Source organism: Nicotiana tabacum, unplaced genomic scaffold (assembly GCF_000715075.1).
Source record: "Nicotiana tabacum cultivar K326 unplaced genomic scaffold, ASM71507v2 Un00499, whole genome shotgun sequence".
Lineage (NCBI taxonomy): Eukaryota > Viridiplantae > Streptophyta > Magnoliopsida > Solanales > Solanaceae > Nicotiana > Nicotiana tabacum.
Window position 1 is genome coordinate 4,048 of NW_027438736.1, and position 17,060 is coordinate 21,107.

General features: G+C 34.8%; 1 protein-coding gene across 1 annotated transcript; it reads left to right on the plus strand.

Annotated features, from left to right (window-relative positions):
* The first annotated feature begins 8,487 nt into the window (after positions 1-8,487).
* LOC107826211 (notchless protein homolog) lies at positions 8,488-15,465 on the plus strand. Its single transcript, XM_016653162.2, has 13 exons — positions 8,488-8,736; positions 9,008-9,089; positions 9,182-9,271; positions 10,190-10,315; positions 11,412-11,539; positions 12,409-12,608; positions 12,963-13,026; positions 13,762-13,872; positions 13,960-14,097; positions 14,209-14,351; positions 14,432-14,486; positions 14,688-14,744; positions 14,824-15,465. Exons 1-13 carry the CDS (start codon positions 8,569-8,571, stop codon positions 14,905-14,907), a joined length of 1,446 nt encoding a protein of 481 aa, XP_016508648.1. The 5' UTR covers positions 8,488-8,568; the 3' UTR covers positions 14,908-15,465.
* Positions 15,466-17,060: the final 1,595 nt, after the last annotated feature.

Here is a 17,060-nt window from a genome sequence, read left to right on the forward strand (position 1 = left end):
GCACATCTGCCTATATAGGTTAACTTGAACAACTGCACCCTAGCTGTAACCAGGTAAATCATCTAGCAGCTCCAGATGATGTAGAAATCTCAAACTGACTAGGTTTCCCGAAGTATTCGGGAACACTACACCACCAAACATTAGCAGCAACAACAATCTCGTGTGCCGACCGATATCCTCTGGCAGTGAATAATCCGTAATCTCTGCATCCATCGCCGATGGATGTTGCCGGACGGGCGTCAACTGCAATTGACTGGCCCCACTCAATGCAGCCGGTTTTGCTATCTGGAAACTGGTGAGGCGCTGCAACATATGCAGTTAATCCACTCCCTGTAGTCTCTAAGAGCATGCGGGTAAACTACAGGTAATCTATCAACCGGCAGCCTGAAAAGAACCTCTACGTCCTCAAGCATGATGGTGGCCTCGCCAATGGGTAGATGAAACGTATGCGTCTCCGATCGCCACCGCTCTATCATAGCCATGATCAACGCCTAATCGAACTGCAACTACCGATCTCTATGATCTTGTAGAAACCTGTATCCTGAAGGCGTCTAACTATACGGGGATGGAGAGCGTGGTCCCTAATGAACTCTCACATATCGGTCTATACACCTGGGGCGGAATGTCTGGGACAAACACTGCCCATCCCAAATGTATGAAGACCTATGGTTGCCCTGTAGCGACAGTAGCTCTCGAGATGCGGGTCCAGGATACACAGAGGGAACCTCCATGACGATGTCTGTAAATTGAACAATATTAATTAAAGTATTTTTCTTTTTAATTGCTTAACATCTTTAAATATATTGCAATATCTTTTATATTAATTTTAATCGATATTTTTACTATATTATTACTTAAGTTTATACATTTTCTATATTATTATTTTATATGTTGATTTATACATTATTTTATATGTCAATTTATTAGTTTATATGTTAGTTTATTATTTTATATGTTTGTTTCTTACTCAGCTATTTTTTGGCATAATAGAATTAATTAATTAATTTTCATAATTATACATAATATAATTAATAAGTATTCATATAAAAATACTTAGTTTGATAAATTTTTATGTTATTTTCTTATATTTGTTGACTAAAATTCGAGAGAGTTTGTGTTTGAACTATCATTTTTTCATATATTTTTGGAGTTAACAGATAATTAAATGATTAATTTCACTAACTACAAAGATAATTTAGTTTTCAACATTTTTTCATTAAAGTAACACTACTCTAAAGGGCCATGGACAGAGCCAACTACCATTAGCTAAAATTTATTATCAGTTTTACTACGCTAAATGGCACTACATCACAATTACAGGCACAACATAGCACTAAAGGGCACTAAACAACAATAAAGTCACATATTAATATACGTACAAAAATAAAATTCAAATAACATTAATTATTCATAAAATAATGATTTATCTATTTTTCTAATTTTTTAGCACATAAATAATCTAATCCTAATAAAAAATAATGAATTAATTTAATCACAAAACAATCACGAAAATACATATACCACAATAAAAAATAACTAATAAATATTTTTTTATAACAACTAATAACATTAATTATTCATAAAATAATAATTTCTCTATTTTACTAATTTTTAGCACAAAAATAGTCTAATTCAGATAAAAAATAACAAATTAATTAAACACAAAACAAACACACAAAAAACATATACCACAGTAAAAAACAACTAATACGCATTTTTTATATGTGACTTTTAACAAAAAGTAAGTCGGAATACCTCGATTTAAATTTTTTGAAAGGTGAAGATTTGATGATTTTGGGGCCGAAACGAGCAATCCCTACGCGATAACGCCTTAGATCCGGTGCTAACTTGCTACAAGACCGAGAAGATACACTTTTTGTGGGACGGGTGGGCTCCAATGGACTTTTTTTGCTTTAAAAAATGGGGGGGGGGGGGGCACTAAAAACTCGTTTGGGGGGTGGGCACTGGTTCTGGTCGGGGAAGATGGAAGCCCGCTTTTTTAAGTAGGTATAGCGCATGTATTCACTGCGCTATACTATAGCGCGTACTATATGTCCGCTATATCTCCCGCCCTTTTTGAGTTCAAATATAGCGCGGTGACGGACAAACGTGTCGTTAAAGTATAGCGCGGTGAATAACCGCGCTATATATAAAATGGTAGTCAGTTTTTTTCTTTTACCTATTTTGGTCGTTTGAGTCCTAAAGAATCTCACTTTGGTTCCAGACTCGTGGTTTTGGTAGATAAGCCAAGAAGGGAATTGCGAATGCAATAAGAAAATTATGGTGTGAATCATATCAGAGGCGGATCCAGGATTCCAAGGAGATGAGTGCATAATTACAAAGAGGTGAATCTAGAATTTATATTTAACGGGTTTAACCTTTAAGTTTTTACCATAAATTCATTACCATTTAGAAATTATAGATTAAAATTAAATTTTTTTCTTGTAATTTTAGTGATTTGTAATTTTAATTTTAATTATATAAATTTTTTGTGATGACAAAAAGGAAATAAAAGACTTCAATGTGTTAGATTTGGAAATTTTGAATGAATAAATCAAACAAAAAAAGAAGAAAAAAAACTTAATTAAAACACACGAAGGGACACTAGACATGCCAATAAACTGAGAATTGAACATCTAACACAAGAAGGTGCACTGAATATTTATTGCACTATAGAACTCTTTGAGCTTGGGTGCACACAAGTATATTTAAGCATATTTTTTAAAAATATAAAATAAATATATATGGAATAGAGAGAGGAGCATGGGTGCATGTGCCCCATGCTCCAATACATAAATACGCCTCTGATTTTCAGGCCATGAACTAATGATAAAATCAACTAGTTATACTAGTAATTCTTAGTTATATTAAGGAAAAGAAAGATCCACAGGTCCCATTCCAAAATCCTAACTACTCCTTAAGCTAAGATTAATAATTCCTTCACTATGGTTCCACGTTTGTTTGACTAAAATACTTGCAAGAAAAGGTGGATTCGCACGATACATTTTATTCCAATCTAATATTTTCCTTTTTTATTCTCTCATTTTAATGACAATTTTAGTATTCTTGTTAAAGTTTTTTGGATGTTTTGGAGGATATTGACAAATCTGCATGACAGATGAAAAGATAGAGGAAATCATTCACATTATAAAATTTCAAATTCCAATTATGGGAGATTAAAGATTTCAAAGCCTTATCAGTTTTTGTCCATCATCTTCTTCAGCTACTTTTTGACAAATGACATATTCCCTAAATTTTAATCATTTTTTTCCCTGTGACTGATTTGCAGTAAAACACACTCAATAACTATCTAAGACATCAAACCAATAAAAATGTGACTTAATTCTCCTAAGACATAAATATGAAAATGATCCAAAACATACAAAAGGAGGAAGGTGAAAAAATTAAAATCAAAATAAAAAGAAAGAAAAGACTAAGAAACCTACTATGGGCCAAAGGGTACTACTTTGTCTCCCCTTAGCAATGAAATTTACCACCTGAGTTGATGCCATCACTAAAAGTTTAAAGACAAAATTGCCGACAAAGCTAGAAATTTGCCTTCCTTTTCTTTTTCCTTAATAATAACCCACTACAAAATTGACATCCACAAACGTAAAAGGAGAAAAAACTTTGTCATAATAAAGAGTCCTCACGTGCCAACAACCAATCAGTGCATGACATGTGTCAAATGAGTTAATTACGGAGAATTAGGGGGACATACTAATGATAGTATACTATTTGTCGATCTCTTTCACACTAAGCTTCCAATGAAAGGAATATAATTAACATTAACATCTTAATTGCCCTTTTATGTGTTGGTGGTCCTGTTTTTTCTTTACTAATAGAGAATATAATGTTTGTCCTTATATGGTATTGCATCCCTATCAAACAGGAAAAGAATTATAGTATGATTTCATAAATTTAAAACCCATGAAAAAAATTGAATTCCACAGAAGATGGTAGTGGAATCTTCATGTAGGTGGGGGTTACTCAATTTGAATAATACTACCTCCTAATGACCAACATTTGTCCTAAGAGAAAAGGGGAGAAAGACTATTCTAACATGTGCTAAGGTAATTAAATAGGCTACGTACCTAGGTGGAGTTTGAGTGGTGAAATGGAGACATTGGTACAAACGCAGATCTTTTGACAATTACAAAGATTTCCTCTATACTGTTTGTCAATCTTAATGGTGGACATATTATATATAGGCTTTTCTCTTCTTGTTTTTGATAGCTTTCTTTTCTAGAGGGGTTGGATTGGGGAACATTGCTCATGTGGCTGAAGTAAAACAGTGAACTGGTTAATGAAAAAAATGAGTTAACCATTAATGGCCTTAGGGATCAACTTTTAGGTGGCATAAAGTTTAGCCCGCAAGGGTTGGTTGGACGAGTGGTTTTTCATATGTGTGAGACTTGTGATCTATTCCCCTCACCAATAGCCTCCTTGGTCAGAGTTCGTTGCACCTGACTTGTCTAGTGCGATTTATATCTCCTGTGTAATTTGCGAGCTATAGTGAGCAGGTTACCTAGTGCGCTCCTGCCCCCGCAAGCAAAGAGGTTTCAAGATACCAGGCGATCAAGTTAAAAAAAAAAATACCCAAAAAATAGCGGCTACGAATTTCCCTTGGAATTTTCCCAAAAAAAAAAAAGGATTTTAGAGAGAATCATATTTGTACTTATGTGATGAAAATCGGAATTCTTGATTTTCCAGATCAAGGGTGGCGTAACTTTTATTTGTTGAGTGTGTGGTTCAGAAAGAATATGTGGTTCATTTAGACTTTTTTTGCATAATCTTAAAATTATTAAAACTAATTCATTTAAAGATTTAAGCAAAGATCACATTTTATTATCACTCCACTTACTACTATCAAACAATTTTAACTGCCGACCTCCACCGCCGCGCAATCACTACGAAACTTCTACTATCATCCACCAAAACCAACCATTACTACCATCTACCATCTCTTAACCATTATTGTCGATCACCGTCAACAATGGTAAAACTAGAAATTTCTCTAAGGGTATTCAAATTTGAACGAAGTGAAAAAAAAATTGCCGATAAATGGTATTCAATATATGTTATATACCTCTAAAACTTAATATTTTACCTTTGTAATTTTTGACGAAGGGTAGTCAATTGACCACCCTTAAGTGAATGTAGCTTCGTCCCTGACCATTAGTGTCAATTATAACTGCCACCAGATCAATGAAAACTCGTGGAGTTGGGAAGTCTTGTGCAAGTATCGGTGTCTATTTAACTAATCTAGTTTTCTTTTTCCTTTTTCAAGTTAGGGTCAGATTCATTTGCATAAAATAGAGTAAACTAATTTAAGTAGACACAATCCGAGCAGTAAAACAATTAGCGGAATGCATTAAGCTTGCTCTAACACGGCTACTGAGGTTAATTTGTAGTAATGTCCACCCATTATAAGCTGAGTAGTTTTTACGAATCTTTACACAAGTAGCTCATATTCTTTGTTTATTTTTTCTAGTTATATACATAAATTATACATTAGTTGTACAAGATTATACACATTTTAAATGCTCACCTAAGTGACCAATCATCTATAGTGAATTAATGATGTCTTTATTTTATTTGAAAACCATATATTGCAGAATAATGAAAGCAGAAACCGCTGACCCTGACTGGTACATCTGAAATTAGAGAGCAAAATAGAAAAGGAAAGTAAATACTGTAGCAAATAATGATCAAAGTGAAAAAGGTGATTAAAAGAGGCTCGTGTAAAAAGAAAAATTGGGCCATAGAAGTCATAACCATACTCTTAGAGCCTGTTCTTGGCCCAACGTGAGTTGTACACCAGTGGAGGGATTATTTCGTACGACTTTTTTTTTTGGTAAAAATAGCACGGACTAGCCAATTTTCGGATTGGTCATCAAAAATAGCCAGTATTTGCAAATTCATTAAAAAATAGCCGCTATTTCGCTGCAAAATGAAAAGTTCCAGCATAATATACTGGAGATCGGTGCACCTGTGATTGGAGAACCTGTATATGAACTTCCAGCATATTATGTTGGACCGGTATATTATACTGGAACTTCAATATATTATACTGGAGTATTTTTCGAATTTTGAACAGTGTTTTCGCTCAAATTTATCTTTACATGAAAAGTGGCTAAATTTCAATTACTTTTGAAACTATGACTATTTTTAAATGACCGCTTGTAAATTTGGCTATTCTTGAATTTCTCTCCTTTTTTGAGGTCACTTTTTAAATTTTATTCTTGTTAATTTAGTGGGCTAAATTTGCCCTTAAAAATGGGTTAAGTTCACAAATGACTTAAAAGGAGCTAGTTTTGAACTTTTGACTTGTGGGGCATGTCCCTTGACCAATGAGAAAAACTTCAATTTTAACTAGCTTTGCCCAATTGACAACATTTTTGACCTTAAATGTTTGCCCACTGGTCAGATGACATGCCTCAAAAGCCAAAGGTTAAAGATCATCCTCTTATGTATCCTATTTTGGTCATTTTCTACTTAAAAATAGTTGGATGATTTTTTTCCTGCAGACAAATTTAGCACACTGCGTTACCAGAAACATAATTTAAATGGTGGCCTCAAAAGGTCATTTGTGCAAATGATGCGCACCGGAGTCCTTTCAAATTGGTACAAACGTGCAATTTTAAGCCTTTTTTGAATTTTAAGGAGATTGAGACGACTGGATACCGTAAGCCCAAGGAAATTTTTAAATGAATTTTATAAACCACTATTGTTTATTGGCTATTAACTTCTTATAGCTACCGTATACATAACTATTTCATATAATTACTATTTAGTTGTTACGCGACTTAATTTGTTGTATTCGCACTACCATATTCATGAATACATTAGCGAAATTCGCCTAAAAATAGGGAACTCCAGTTGTGCGACTGTGTTCGTTGTATTCACGTAAAAAATAGGGGAATACAGTTGTTTAATAATGGAAAGAGGATAAATTATTGTGTATCACTCCTAATTTAACTCAACAAAATCAATTCTACATAAATTTCATTACTACGCGACTGTATTCATGAATACAGTAGCAGAATTCACGTAAAAAATAGGGGAGTCCAGATGTGTGACTGTATTCGTTATATTCACGCTATTGCATTCATGAATACAATAATAAAATTCGTCTGAAAAATAGGGGAATTCAACTATTTAATAACGAAAAGAGGATCAATTAGCATATCACTCATAATTTAACTTAACAAAATTAATTCTACATAAAATTTACTATTATTGTATTGTATACCATGTATTAGCGCGACTGTATTTATAAATACAGTGAGGTAATCAAGAAATAGTGTTTTTCGATTGTATTAAAAAAAATAGAAACCTTCAGTACAAGCAAAAAAAAATATTTATATAAAAATACAATATATTTGAGTGTATTTTTACATAATACAATATATTTATACCATTGTATGTGACTAAAATAGCAAAGAAGTGAAGAAAGTTCGACGGAGATAGCGTTTTTAAGCCAAGCAAAATATTGTATATATTGTATTAAAACAAAAATTCCGCCCTCAAATCTTCTCCGGCTTAGCCATGACCAGATCTATTCGCCTAAAAAGATGAGCCAATAGTGGATGATGACGCCGACGATTATGACGACAATCACAATGACGAAGATGATTCTAACGCCTATTGTTCCCTACTCCCTCCTCGCTTCGGATCTATTCTCTTCGCTTCAAAAAGTCCACCATAGCCACCAATAAATGGCTGCTACGACGGATGCCTTGGCCGAAAAGGGAGAAAGATTTGAGGGAGAAGAGAGGATTGAGAATCTTACTCATAGAGAGAGAAGAGAGAGAAAGACTATAATTGACGTAATTCACTCCTCAATTGTAGGGTATAAAATAAATTCTTATTTAGCTATTAAATAGAAAAGGTAGCTATACGTAATAATATTTTGAAATTGTTTTGGTTTTATAATAAATATGGTGTAATAGTTTGTTATAGGAGGTAAAATTTTCAAATTTTAAGGGGAAGCCCAAATTAGTCAAAAAATATTATACACTAATTATACATATGTCATATATTTGCTTGCTATTTTTTTAATGGACAGCTATTTAAGAAAATTTTTAAATTTTTATGAGTTTAACGGGATTATTTAAAAGAAATTTTATATGTTATGTTAGCTAAAAGATAATTATACATAACAATATTAAAATATGACATTGTTTAATACATGTATGAAAAGGAAGCGGTTCCTCTTTAATGGGCCCTCCTAGTATATGACACTGTTTAATACATGTATGATTGTTGGATTATTAATCATCACATTACAATTTATATACTAGTAATCCCCGCGTAACTTAACCCAATACCAAACATCCCCTTATAATACAGAACTGTACGCAAGTGCATAGTTCAGAAAGGTGGAAAAATTTAGGGTCCAAGTGCAAAGTACAGAAAGCTTAAGGTGTGCATTTTCCAATTTCGTAAGTTTTGCTAATATCCCGTACTGACCCGCAAAGCTGGAAAATTTAAAACCCTACTAAAACCTCTCTTTCCTCTCAAAGTCAAAAGCAGTGTAACAAGAAAATCAGCTAAGCAAAATTAATGGCAGAAACAATGGAAGTGGAAGTGGCGGCAGAGAGAGAAGCAATAAACAGCGTGATATGTCAGTTGGCAGACCCAGACGGTAATTCGTTGGGTGCTGCGTTGTACCTCCCTGAAAACGCTGGTCCAAAAGAGCTTAATCAAGTCGTCAATAAGCTTCTCAGCAATGTAAGCAAGTCCAAACCTTCTTTTAGTATTCTAAAATTAGGAAATTAAAACTTCTAATATCAATTGTGTACATTAGTTTTATTTTTAGCCTCCATTGCATAGTACAAAACAAAATGAATAATAAACAAGGATATTCTAAACTTTGTATATGAACGACTTAGTGAATGGATGAGCTAGTGATGAATACGAGGAATCGTGGTATTAATGACCATTTCAAGAGGGTCAATTTTTAAGATGACTTGTAATTATGGGATGTTTTGGAATTTGTCAGGAGGAAAGGTTGCCTTATGCATTTTATATCTCGGATGAAGAGCTTGTGGTACAGCTTGGATCATACTTAGAAAAGAACAAAGGTAACTTGTGTAGGAGAGTTGTAATAATTATTGAGCTTATAAGTGACATTTCGCTAAATATTTATGGAGATATATTGGTGAATTCATTGCAGTGTCTGTGGAAAAAGTGTTGACAATAGTATATCAACCACAAGCAGTGTTTCGAATCCGCCCTGTCACTCGTTGTTCGGCCACAATTGCTGGTACAAGATTATCACTTCTCTTATCATTATGCTACTTAGCATCTTGTCCTTGTGAATTTTTTCTCTGTTAAACTGATACTACAGAAAAAAGAACAATGATGTAGGTTAGTTTTGGTGGAACTGCAGTGGGGTTTGATTATTTTGAGCAATTACTAATTTAAGAATTAACAGTCTTCTTTCTCACCCTAACAACTTTTTACTCTATATATCCTGTTAGAGTGAAGATATATTGGTGCTCTTCTTTTTCTCTGGTTCTTTTTAGGGGAAGTAACTGATAAGTTTTCAAGTTTCCATTTTATTGTTCCGTGTGAGTAAAACAGAAGTAATCTAAAAAAATGGAGGAAAGCTAATCATGTTGATGGGTCACTTATCAATGATCATATTGATGGGTCACTAACCAACAATCATGTTGGCAACATTAGGTCTGCTTGAGCTGCGTGTTATGATGGGTTAGGTCTATGGCTTATGAGTGCACAATGATTTGTAGAAGAAATTAAGTTTTCAGTTCTTCTAATTTGAATATACTTTTAGAAAAGGTATTGAAGATTCGAAAAGAAATGGGTAGTAGTTGCCAAAATAATGGAGTATTGATATGTTTCTGTGTGATGGTGAAAACCCCCTCGGATGAAGCTTCTAAGCTTGATCTATTCTACAGCCAAGCTTTCGCTTTCCACTTAAGAGGTATCTGGTTCATGCAATAAGCTTTCCAGTCTTATTAGTCAATGATCCACAACCAATTCATGTACGCTTCTGTTTCTTGGTCTGACTGATTAACCTTTGACGGCTTATCATTATCTAAATTTTGTATGTCTTTGTCTAATGTTCCATTCAATCTTCTTTTCCTTTGTACTAGACAGCTGCTCGGGTCACACTGGGACCTTCACATTTGCTTTATTCAATGTGGGTTTGTGCTTGCAGGTCACACTGAAGCTGTACTTTCAGTTGCCTTCAGTCCTGATGGACGGCAGTTGGCGAGTGGATCTGGTGATACTACGGTTCGTTTGTGGGATCTAAATACCCAGACGCCATTGTTTACACTTCAAGGTTTGAATCCTAGTTTCACTGGCACCCGTGGAAGTCTCAGCTTTTGACTTGTCATCTCACATAAAATATAGAAACTGAGTGATAAAAGTCTTTAAGTATATCCTCTTAAAAGATGTTATTTAGCTGATTATCACTTATGAGAGCGATAACTTTTTAATATGCTGGGAGGTAATACAAGATATTCCCGACTTCCCTTCACATTCTCACACTGGTTTAAATTCTAGTTTCGTTACATTGAATGCATCTTAGATACTGTTAAATATGTCATGCTTCTTGTCAGATAATATTGTGTCATTAGCTCTCCTTGTGGTAAAACTTTGGGTTGTGAGAAGGTCATAACTTCTGTGTATAGCTTTGCTTATTCTATTCCTCTGCCGCAAATGCTGCAAGGATTGCCTTTTTTTTTTTAAAACCTGTAAATATTATTGATGTTAAGAAAACCAGCACTAAGAAAGTTACATCCAAAAGTTGGTTAAAAATAAGAAAAAAAACAAACCTGGCTATCTATACAAAAGATTCAAGGAACTGTAACATGGTTTTACTATCATCTATCCATTTGGATTTACACCAAGAAGATAATAACAAAACACAGTCAGACTTAATCTTCAAGGTTGAGTTTCTTTGTCCGTGAAAACACCTTCTATGTCTCTACTTTGAGATGCACCACCAGATCACCGTGGGGATAGTATTCCTTACTTTCTTTTGTTGTTTTTGCAGTCCCTTTCTGTTCCAACAAGAGAGCAGCTCTGCTGCAGTACCTGGCATAGTGTTTAATGCCTAGAAAATTTAAATAAATTTGCCATAATGGATGCGAGTAATTTTTACTTGCTCCATCAGCATCAAATACTAGTTATTGAGTCTGCAAGCAACCCATATAACCAAATTGTATTGCATTTGCTACCCAACAATAAGAAAAGGGAAAAGAAACAGGTTTTCTCTTATAATATAATTCTGTCAATGTCCTTTCCAAAAAATAAATCTGTCAATGTTGCTTGTTTCCTCCAAGTTACCGAATCATGGACTTACAAACATTTCCCTTTATCTTTTTAATAATAATGTCTGTATAAATAGTGATCTGTAATTTTCTTTGCTCCAGGGCACAGAAACTGGGTTCTTTCTGTTGCATGGTCACCAGATGGTAAGCATCTTGTTAGTGGAAGTAAGGCTGGAGAACTTATCTGTTGGGACCCTCAGACTGGGAAGCCTTTAGGAAATCCGCTTACTGTAAGTCATCTGAGATGTGTTTTGTATTGTTATAGATTGCATACCTATGGACTTTTGATGTGTTTTTGCTTGCTGGACTTTATGGGTCAAGATCCCCACCAAAACAGCATTTTCTTTGTTACCTGTTGTCTATTGTGCTTTAGTGATGATAAATCCTGGTAATCTTTCTTTTTTTAGTTGCAGATAGAATACTGATATTGAAGTTTAATTACTTGTCTGTACAAAAATGTATCTACAGAAGGGCTCTACCTTTTTTCCTTCTTTTTTTGTGGCTAAAACCCCGCTTACTAGTCAGGTTGAATGTTGTATATCTTGTAAGAAGTAAGCATTATTGCACACTTAGGCTAATGTGCTTACGATTGTTGGTGTCTAAAATTCGAAATTTGGGTGTATCTTTATTTGAACCATGCAAATTAGATGTCAGAGAATATATATGCATAATTTGATCAATTATTGATTTCTTTAGTTGTCTTTTAAGACTTTTGAGTGTGTGTGCAATGTCAAATTCAGACAGTTGTGAGAATGCTTCTCAAGTGGCTAAGTTCAAAATTTTCATGCTTGTTTCATTTTTAATTTGGATATTGTCGTCTGTTCTAATTTTCGGAATACCTACATGTACCCCTATGAAGATATTGAAGTAACTAGGCCTTCGATGTAATTGAATTAAGTAACTACTCATAGGTCCTCTATTTCTGACTTTTCTTGACTTAAGTTGTGGCTTTTTGTGTGACATGCATGTCTTCCGTTTGTTGGTTTTGCTGAAAACAATTGTCCCTGATGGCAACAGGCTCACTGTAACTTGTCGTATTGCTTTGTGAACTGTTAAAAGAAACTTTTGAAGAGTCTATAATCTGAGCTCCATGTTGCAGGGCCACAAGAAATGGATAACTGGTATTTCCTGGGAACCTGTACACCTCAGTGCTCCATGTCGTCACTTTGTAAGTTCAAGTAAAGATGGTGATGCACGGATATGGGATGTTACCACCAGAAAGTGTCTTATTTGTCTCAGTGGCCATACACTTGCAATAACATGTGTAAAATGGGGTGGAGATGGAGTTATTTACACTGGGTATATTTCTTTAGAGCATTTCGCTTTGCAGATTGTTTTCTTTTATGTAGTATATTGATCTCTGTAGAGAGCATCAACTTATGGTGATTTGCCCACTTGATCATACCTATTTCTTGAACTTTGCTGTTTTCTTATGGTGCTTAGTTCTCTCCTTTTTTTTGTGTGGGAGGGGTGGGGTGGGGTGGTTTGGCTGTATATAATGTGTGTGTGTGTGTATGTTTATATATTATATCTAGAGAGAGATAGAGAGTGAGAGTAAAAAAAGAGTGGGAGAAAGCCAACGAGCTGTTGAACTCAAACATTAGTTATAAAATCTTCATTTGGTGTTAGTAACATTTGTTAGTTCATATCCAGATCTCAGGATTGTACAATCAAGGTATGGGAAACCTCTCAGGGGAAGCTAATACGTGAATTGAAGGTAAAGTCTATAACTTTTGATTATTCTGTGACTTTTCAATTGCTCTCATGCATGTGCTGTGACTTGTATTGCTATTCATCACCTGCATTCAGTGAGGTTGGATATGAGCTTGGTGGGCTTTTTTTATTTCTCCTTGAGAAGCTTTCTTAATCTTCTGGCTGCTCAAGAGTGAGGATTGTGATATACTATCATTTGAATTTGTAGACAATTTGTTGAGCACCTGTTTTATGGCTATTTCATTTTAAGAAACACCCAGTCTAAGTTAGGTGGAATAGGTATACTCCTATATATTTTCTTACCTAGGTCCCCAGTTGTTTCTTATTTATCAACTTGTCCTCTTGGTGTTGATCCATTACATTTCTATTTTTTTGAGGAGGGGGGGGGGGACAGGGAGGGCGAGGATTGAATCTGCACCTTTAGGATATTAGTAGCTCAAATAAATTTTTATCCTTGTGTGTCTCAAAAAAGCTATGGCTTTTGATCTGTTCACATGTGATATACTGTTAAAATTTGGATTTCTGTGAGATTCAATTTCGAACATTATTGTTGCCAGTAATTATTAAAAATTATTTACCTTATGAGAAGAAAAAAACACATTACCATTTGCATCCATGAAAAAAATCCTTATGTAGATTTATTGGCTATTGTTTTGTGAACATGGAGTAAGAAGTCCCGGAGATTATGACTAGATGGGAAGTTTCTTATTTATGCTCCTACCCATTTCATGCTATGCAGGGTCATGGTCATTGGGTAAATTCTCTGGCATTGAGCACTGAATATGTACTTCGAAGTGGAGCTTTTGATCACACCGGTAAACAGTATTCGTCTCCCGAGGAAATGAAAAAGGTAATTTCTTTGATGCTATTTTGTTGCTCCAATTTGTAAGTTTCTCCCATCCTCACAGTACCTGCGTTGCTCTTGTTTCATCTCCAGGTAGCGCTTGAAAGGTACAACAAAATGAGAGGCAATGCCCCTGAGAGATTGGTCTCAGGATCAGATGATTTCACCATGTTTCTATGGGAGCCTGCTGTCAGCAAGCACCCCAAAACTCGCATGACAGGTCACCAACAGGTTGGCAGTCTCTCTGTTGTAAAGGATGTTTTTTTTTTGCGTGCGCACTTTGACAGTAAACATGGCCTTTTTTTGTTCTAAGCATCGAGCCATGAATTTCAATTTTTGCAGCTGGTCAATCACGTCTATTTCTCTCCGGATGGTCAATGGATAGCAAGTGCTTCATTTGATAAGTCAGTCAAATTATGGAATGGTACCACAGGAAAATTTGTTGCTGCATTTCGAGGCCATGTTGGACCTGTATATCAGATAAGGTTAGAATTTGCCATAAAACTCAATCTTCCATCATTTTTAACAGTCAACCCATTAGTTACTATCCTTGTGTTCTGCACAGCTGGTCGGCCGACAGTAGGCTCCTATTGAGTGGGAGCAAAGATTCAACCTTGAAGGTATGGGTTTGCATTTGTCTTTGTTCTTGTCCTATTAAAAACAAGTTATCTTGGGTTCTCTGGGCACAAAGATATTGTCTATACCTGTTCTGTGGGGTTACAACTCCTGCCGAGCATTAAGTGTCAAGTGAGAAACAGTTTTCTTCGAAGAAACGTCCAAATGCGAGATATTTAAGAAACTATTATGTCTTTTCTATTTAGGTTTGGGATATCCGGACAAAAAAGTTGAAGCAAGACCTTCCTGGACATGCTGATGAGGTAAACCTCCGCCACAGGCATTTTCAGCCTTTCCTTTTCCACAGAAATGTGAGATAACTTGTCTATCTGAACTTTGAAGGTTTTTGCGGTTGACTGGAGTCCAGACGGTGAAAAAGTAGCATCTGGTGGGAAGGACAGAGTTTTGAAGCTATGGATGGGCTAGAAAATGTGTAAGTTGTCTTTCGTCGTGGCTAAAGAACTCGCCCACTGAACCTATATTGCATCATAATTGTGCCTCAAAGAACCATTTGCGTTCAATGCCAAAAGCTTCAGAAGTATGTGAAGTTAAAATCTATATTCGTTTTGAGTCTATTCTGGAGTCAGTGGAGAAAACTTCAAGTTTGCAGCAAAATCTTCTTCAATGGAGCGGTAGACAGAGTGCAGGAAGCAACCATTTTCAATCTTTTCATTGATCACCACTGCAAATATCCCTATATGTTGGTTATAAGCTGTCTTACATTATTTATAGGCAAGAAGCAGAAGTGTTATGTAGTTGAACCTTAGTTTTTTTCTCTCCCTACGTACTGCACATACAGCTTGAGATAAAATCTTATTTTTTTTCCTTTTCCTTATTCCTTTTTTTCTCTTTTGCCAACGGAAGTTTCTTGATATTCTATCATTGCTACGCACTATCCTGTAGCAATATTGAGATTGGCCAGCGAACTCATAGAAACTAATTATTGTGACTACTGTAATTGGAATGCCTTTTATAGTGCTAAAATTGTCTACTCTTTCATTGTTCAAGCGAATGCTTTTATATTGCTATTAGTGTTTACTCTTTTACTGTTAAAGCTGCCCGACTCCCCCATTCGACTTCAAGACAAGCAATCGTTTGGACTTTGATGCCAATATTAAGTGTAAAGTAAATCCATATATGCTCTTTCCGTAAATTGACACTTCTTGAAAAGATTGCGCAAATGCAAATAAAAGTGTTCAAATATTTTGGCCACAAATTGTCATATTCAAGGAGCGCTTGTTAAAAAATCAGAATTCTAAAGTAAGATCATTTTTTGCGAGTAAATTTTACTTTGCCTTCTTAATCTTTAAAGTTGATAAACATTATCCCCTCCACCTTTTAAATTGTAATGAAAACCTCCTTATCTAATATTATTTTGTGAGAAAAATGTATTTTTGGTGACTTTCTTAGTTTCAGTGGCTTTAGTCGCTAAAAAAATCTGTTTTTTTTCTTCTTATAGAGCACATTGCTAGGTCAATGCAGCAAACATTGTAATATATTCAGGATTTGTTGGCATCCTTTTCGATATTTTTACAAATTATTTCAACCTTTAAATAATACCAACATCATGGTGAATAAACCAAGATAAAAATTGGGCAAAATTCACATTATAAAATTGTCCAAATATTTTTTAAATGCGAGTTAAGTACCTCAACATTTAAATATAGAGGCAGCATGTTTACTTATATTGCATAACTTTTTCAACTTGTAATTGCGTCTTAAATCGAATACTTACTTTTGTTTCAGCTCATGGATCATATTGACAATCTTGGATTAATAAAAAAAACCTTTAAGAAAAAAGAAAAAGACAATAATATTTTTTTCTCACCAAATATTACATAAGGTGGACCCAACCGTTAAGGGTTTGGATTATTTGGTTTGGATTATTTGGTTTGAATTTATTTAAAGCTCGTCTTGAGATATTAAGTGTACATTTAAAATTTGTGCGTGCACTTTACAAGGTAAATACTTATGAAATCCTTATACGTTATCATTTTTTTCAGAATTGACTTTTATAATTGTCATTTTTACCTTTTCTTAATCTCCTCCTTATTTTCTCAAACGTGACATGTTGAGATTTCTAGCTTATTTTTAGATGTATGTACTTCTTGATTTTTGTGAATTATAACCACGAGATAATATTCTTCTTTCATCGCTTGGGGATAATGTAATGACCCGGCCGGTGGTTTTGAATGTAGTAGCCCCGTTCATCCATTTACTGCTTATTCTATTCTAAATTATTGTAATGTGACTTGCCTGGATGATGGGTTCGGTTTCGGGGATATCTCTGAATGAGTTGAGATACTTAGTCTCAAGGTTGGAAGCTTAAGTTGAAAAGGTTGACCAGATGTTGACTTATGTGCAAATGGCCTCGTTGGGTGATTTTGGACTTAGGAGTATGTCCGGATAGTGATTTGGAGGTCCGTAGTTGATTTAGGCTTAAAATGGCAAAAGTTGGTAGAAGTTTTGAAAATTGAGAAGTTTAACCGAGAGTTGACTTTGCGGTTATCAGACTCGAATTTTGGTTCCGAGAGTTGGAGTAGGTCTGTTGTGTCATTTATCACTTGTGTGTAAAATTT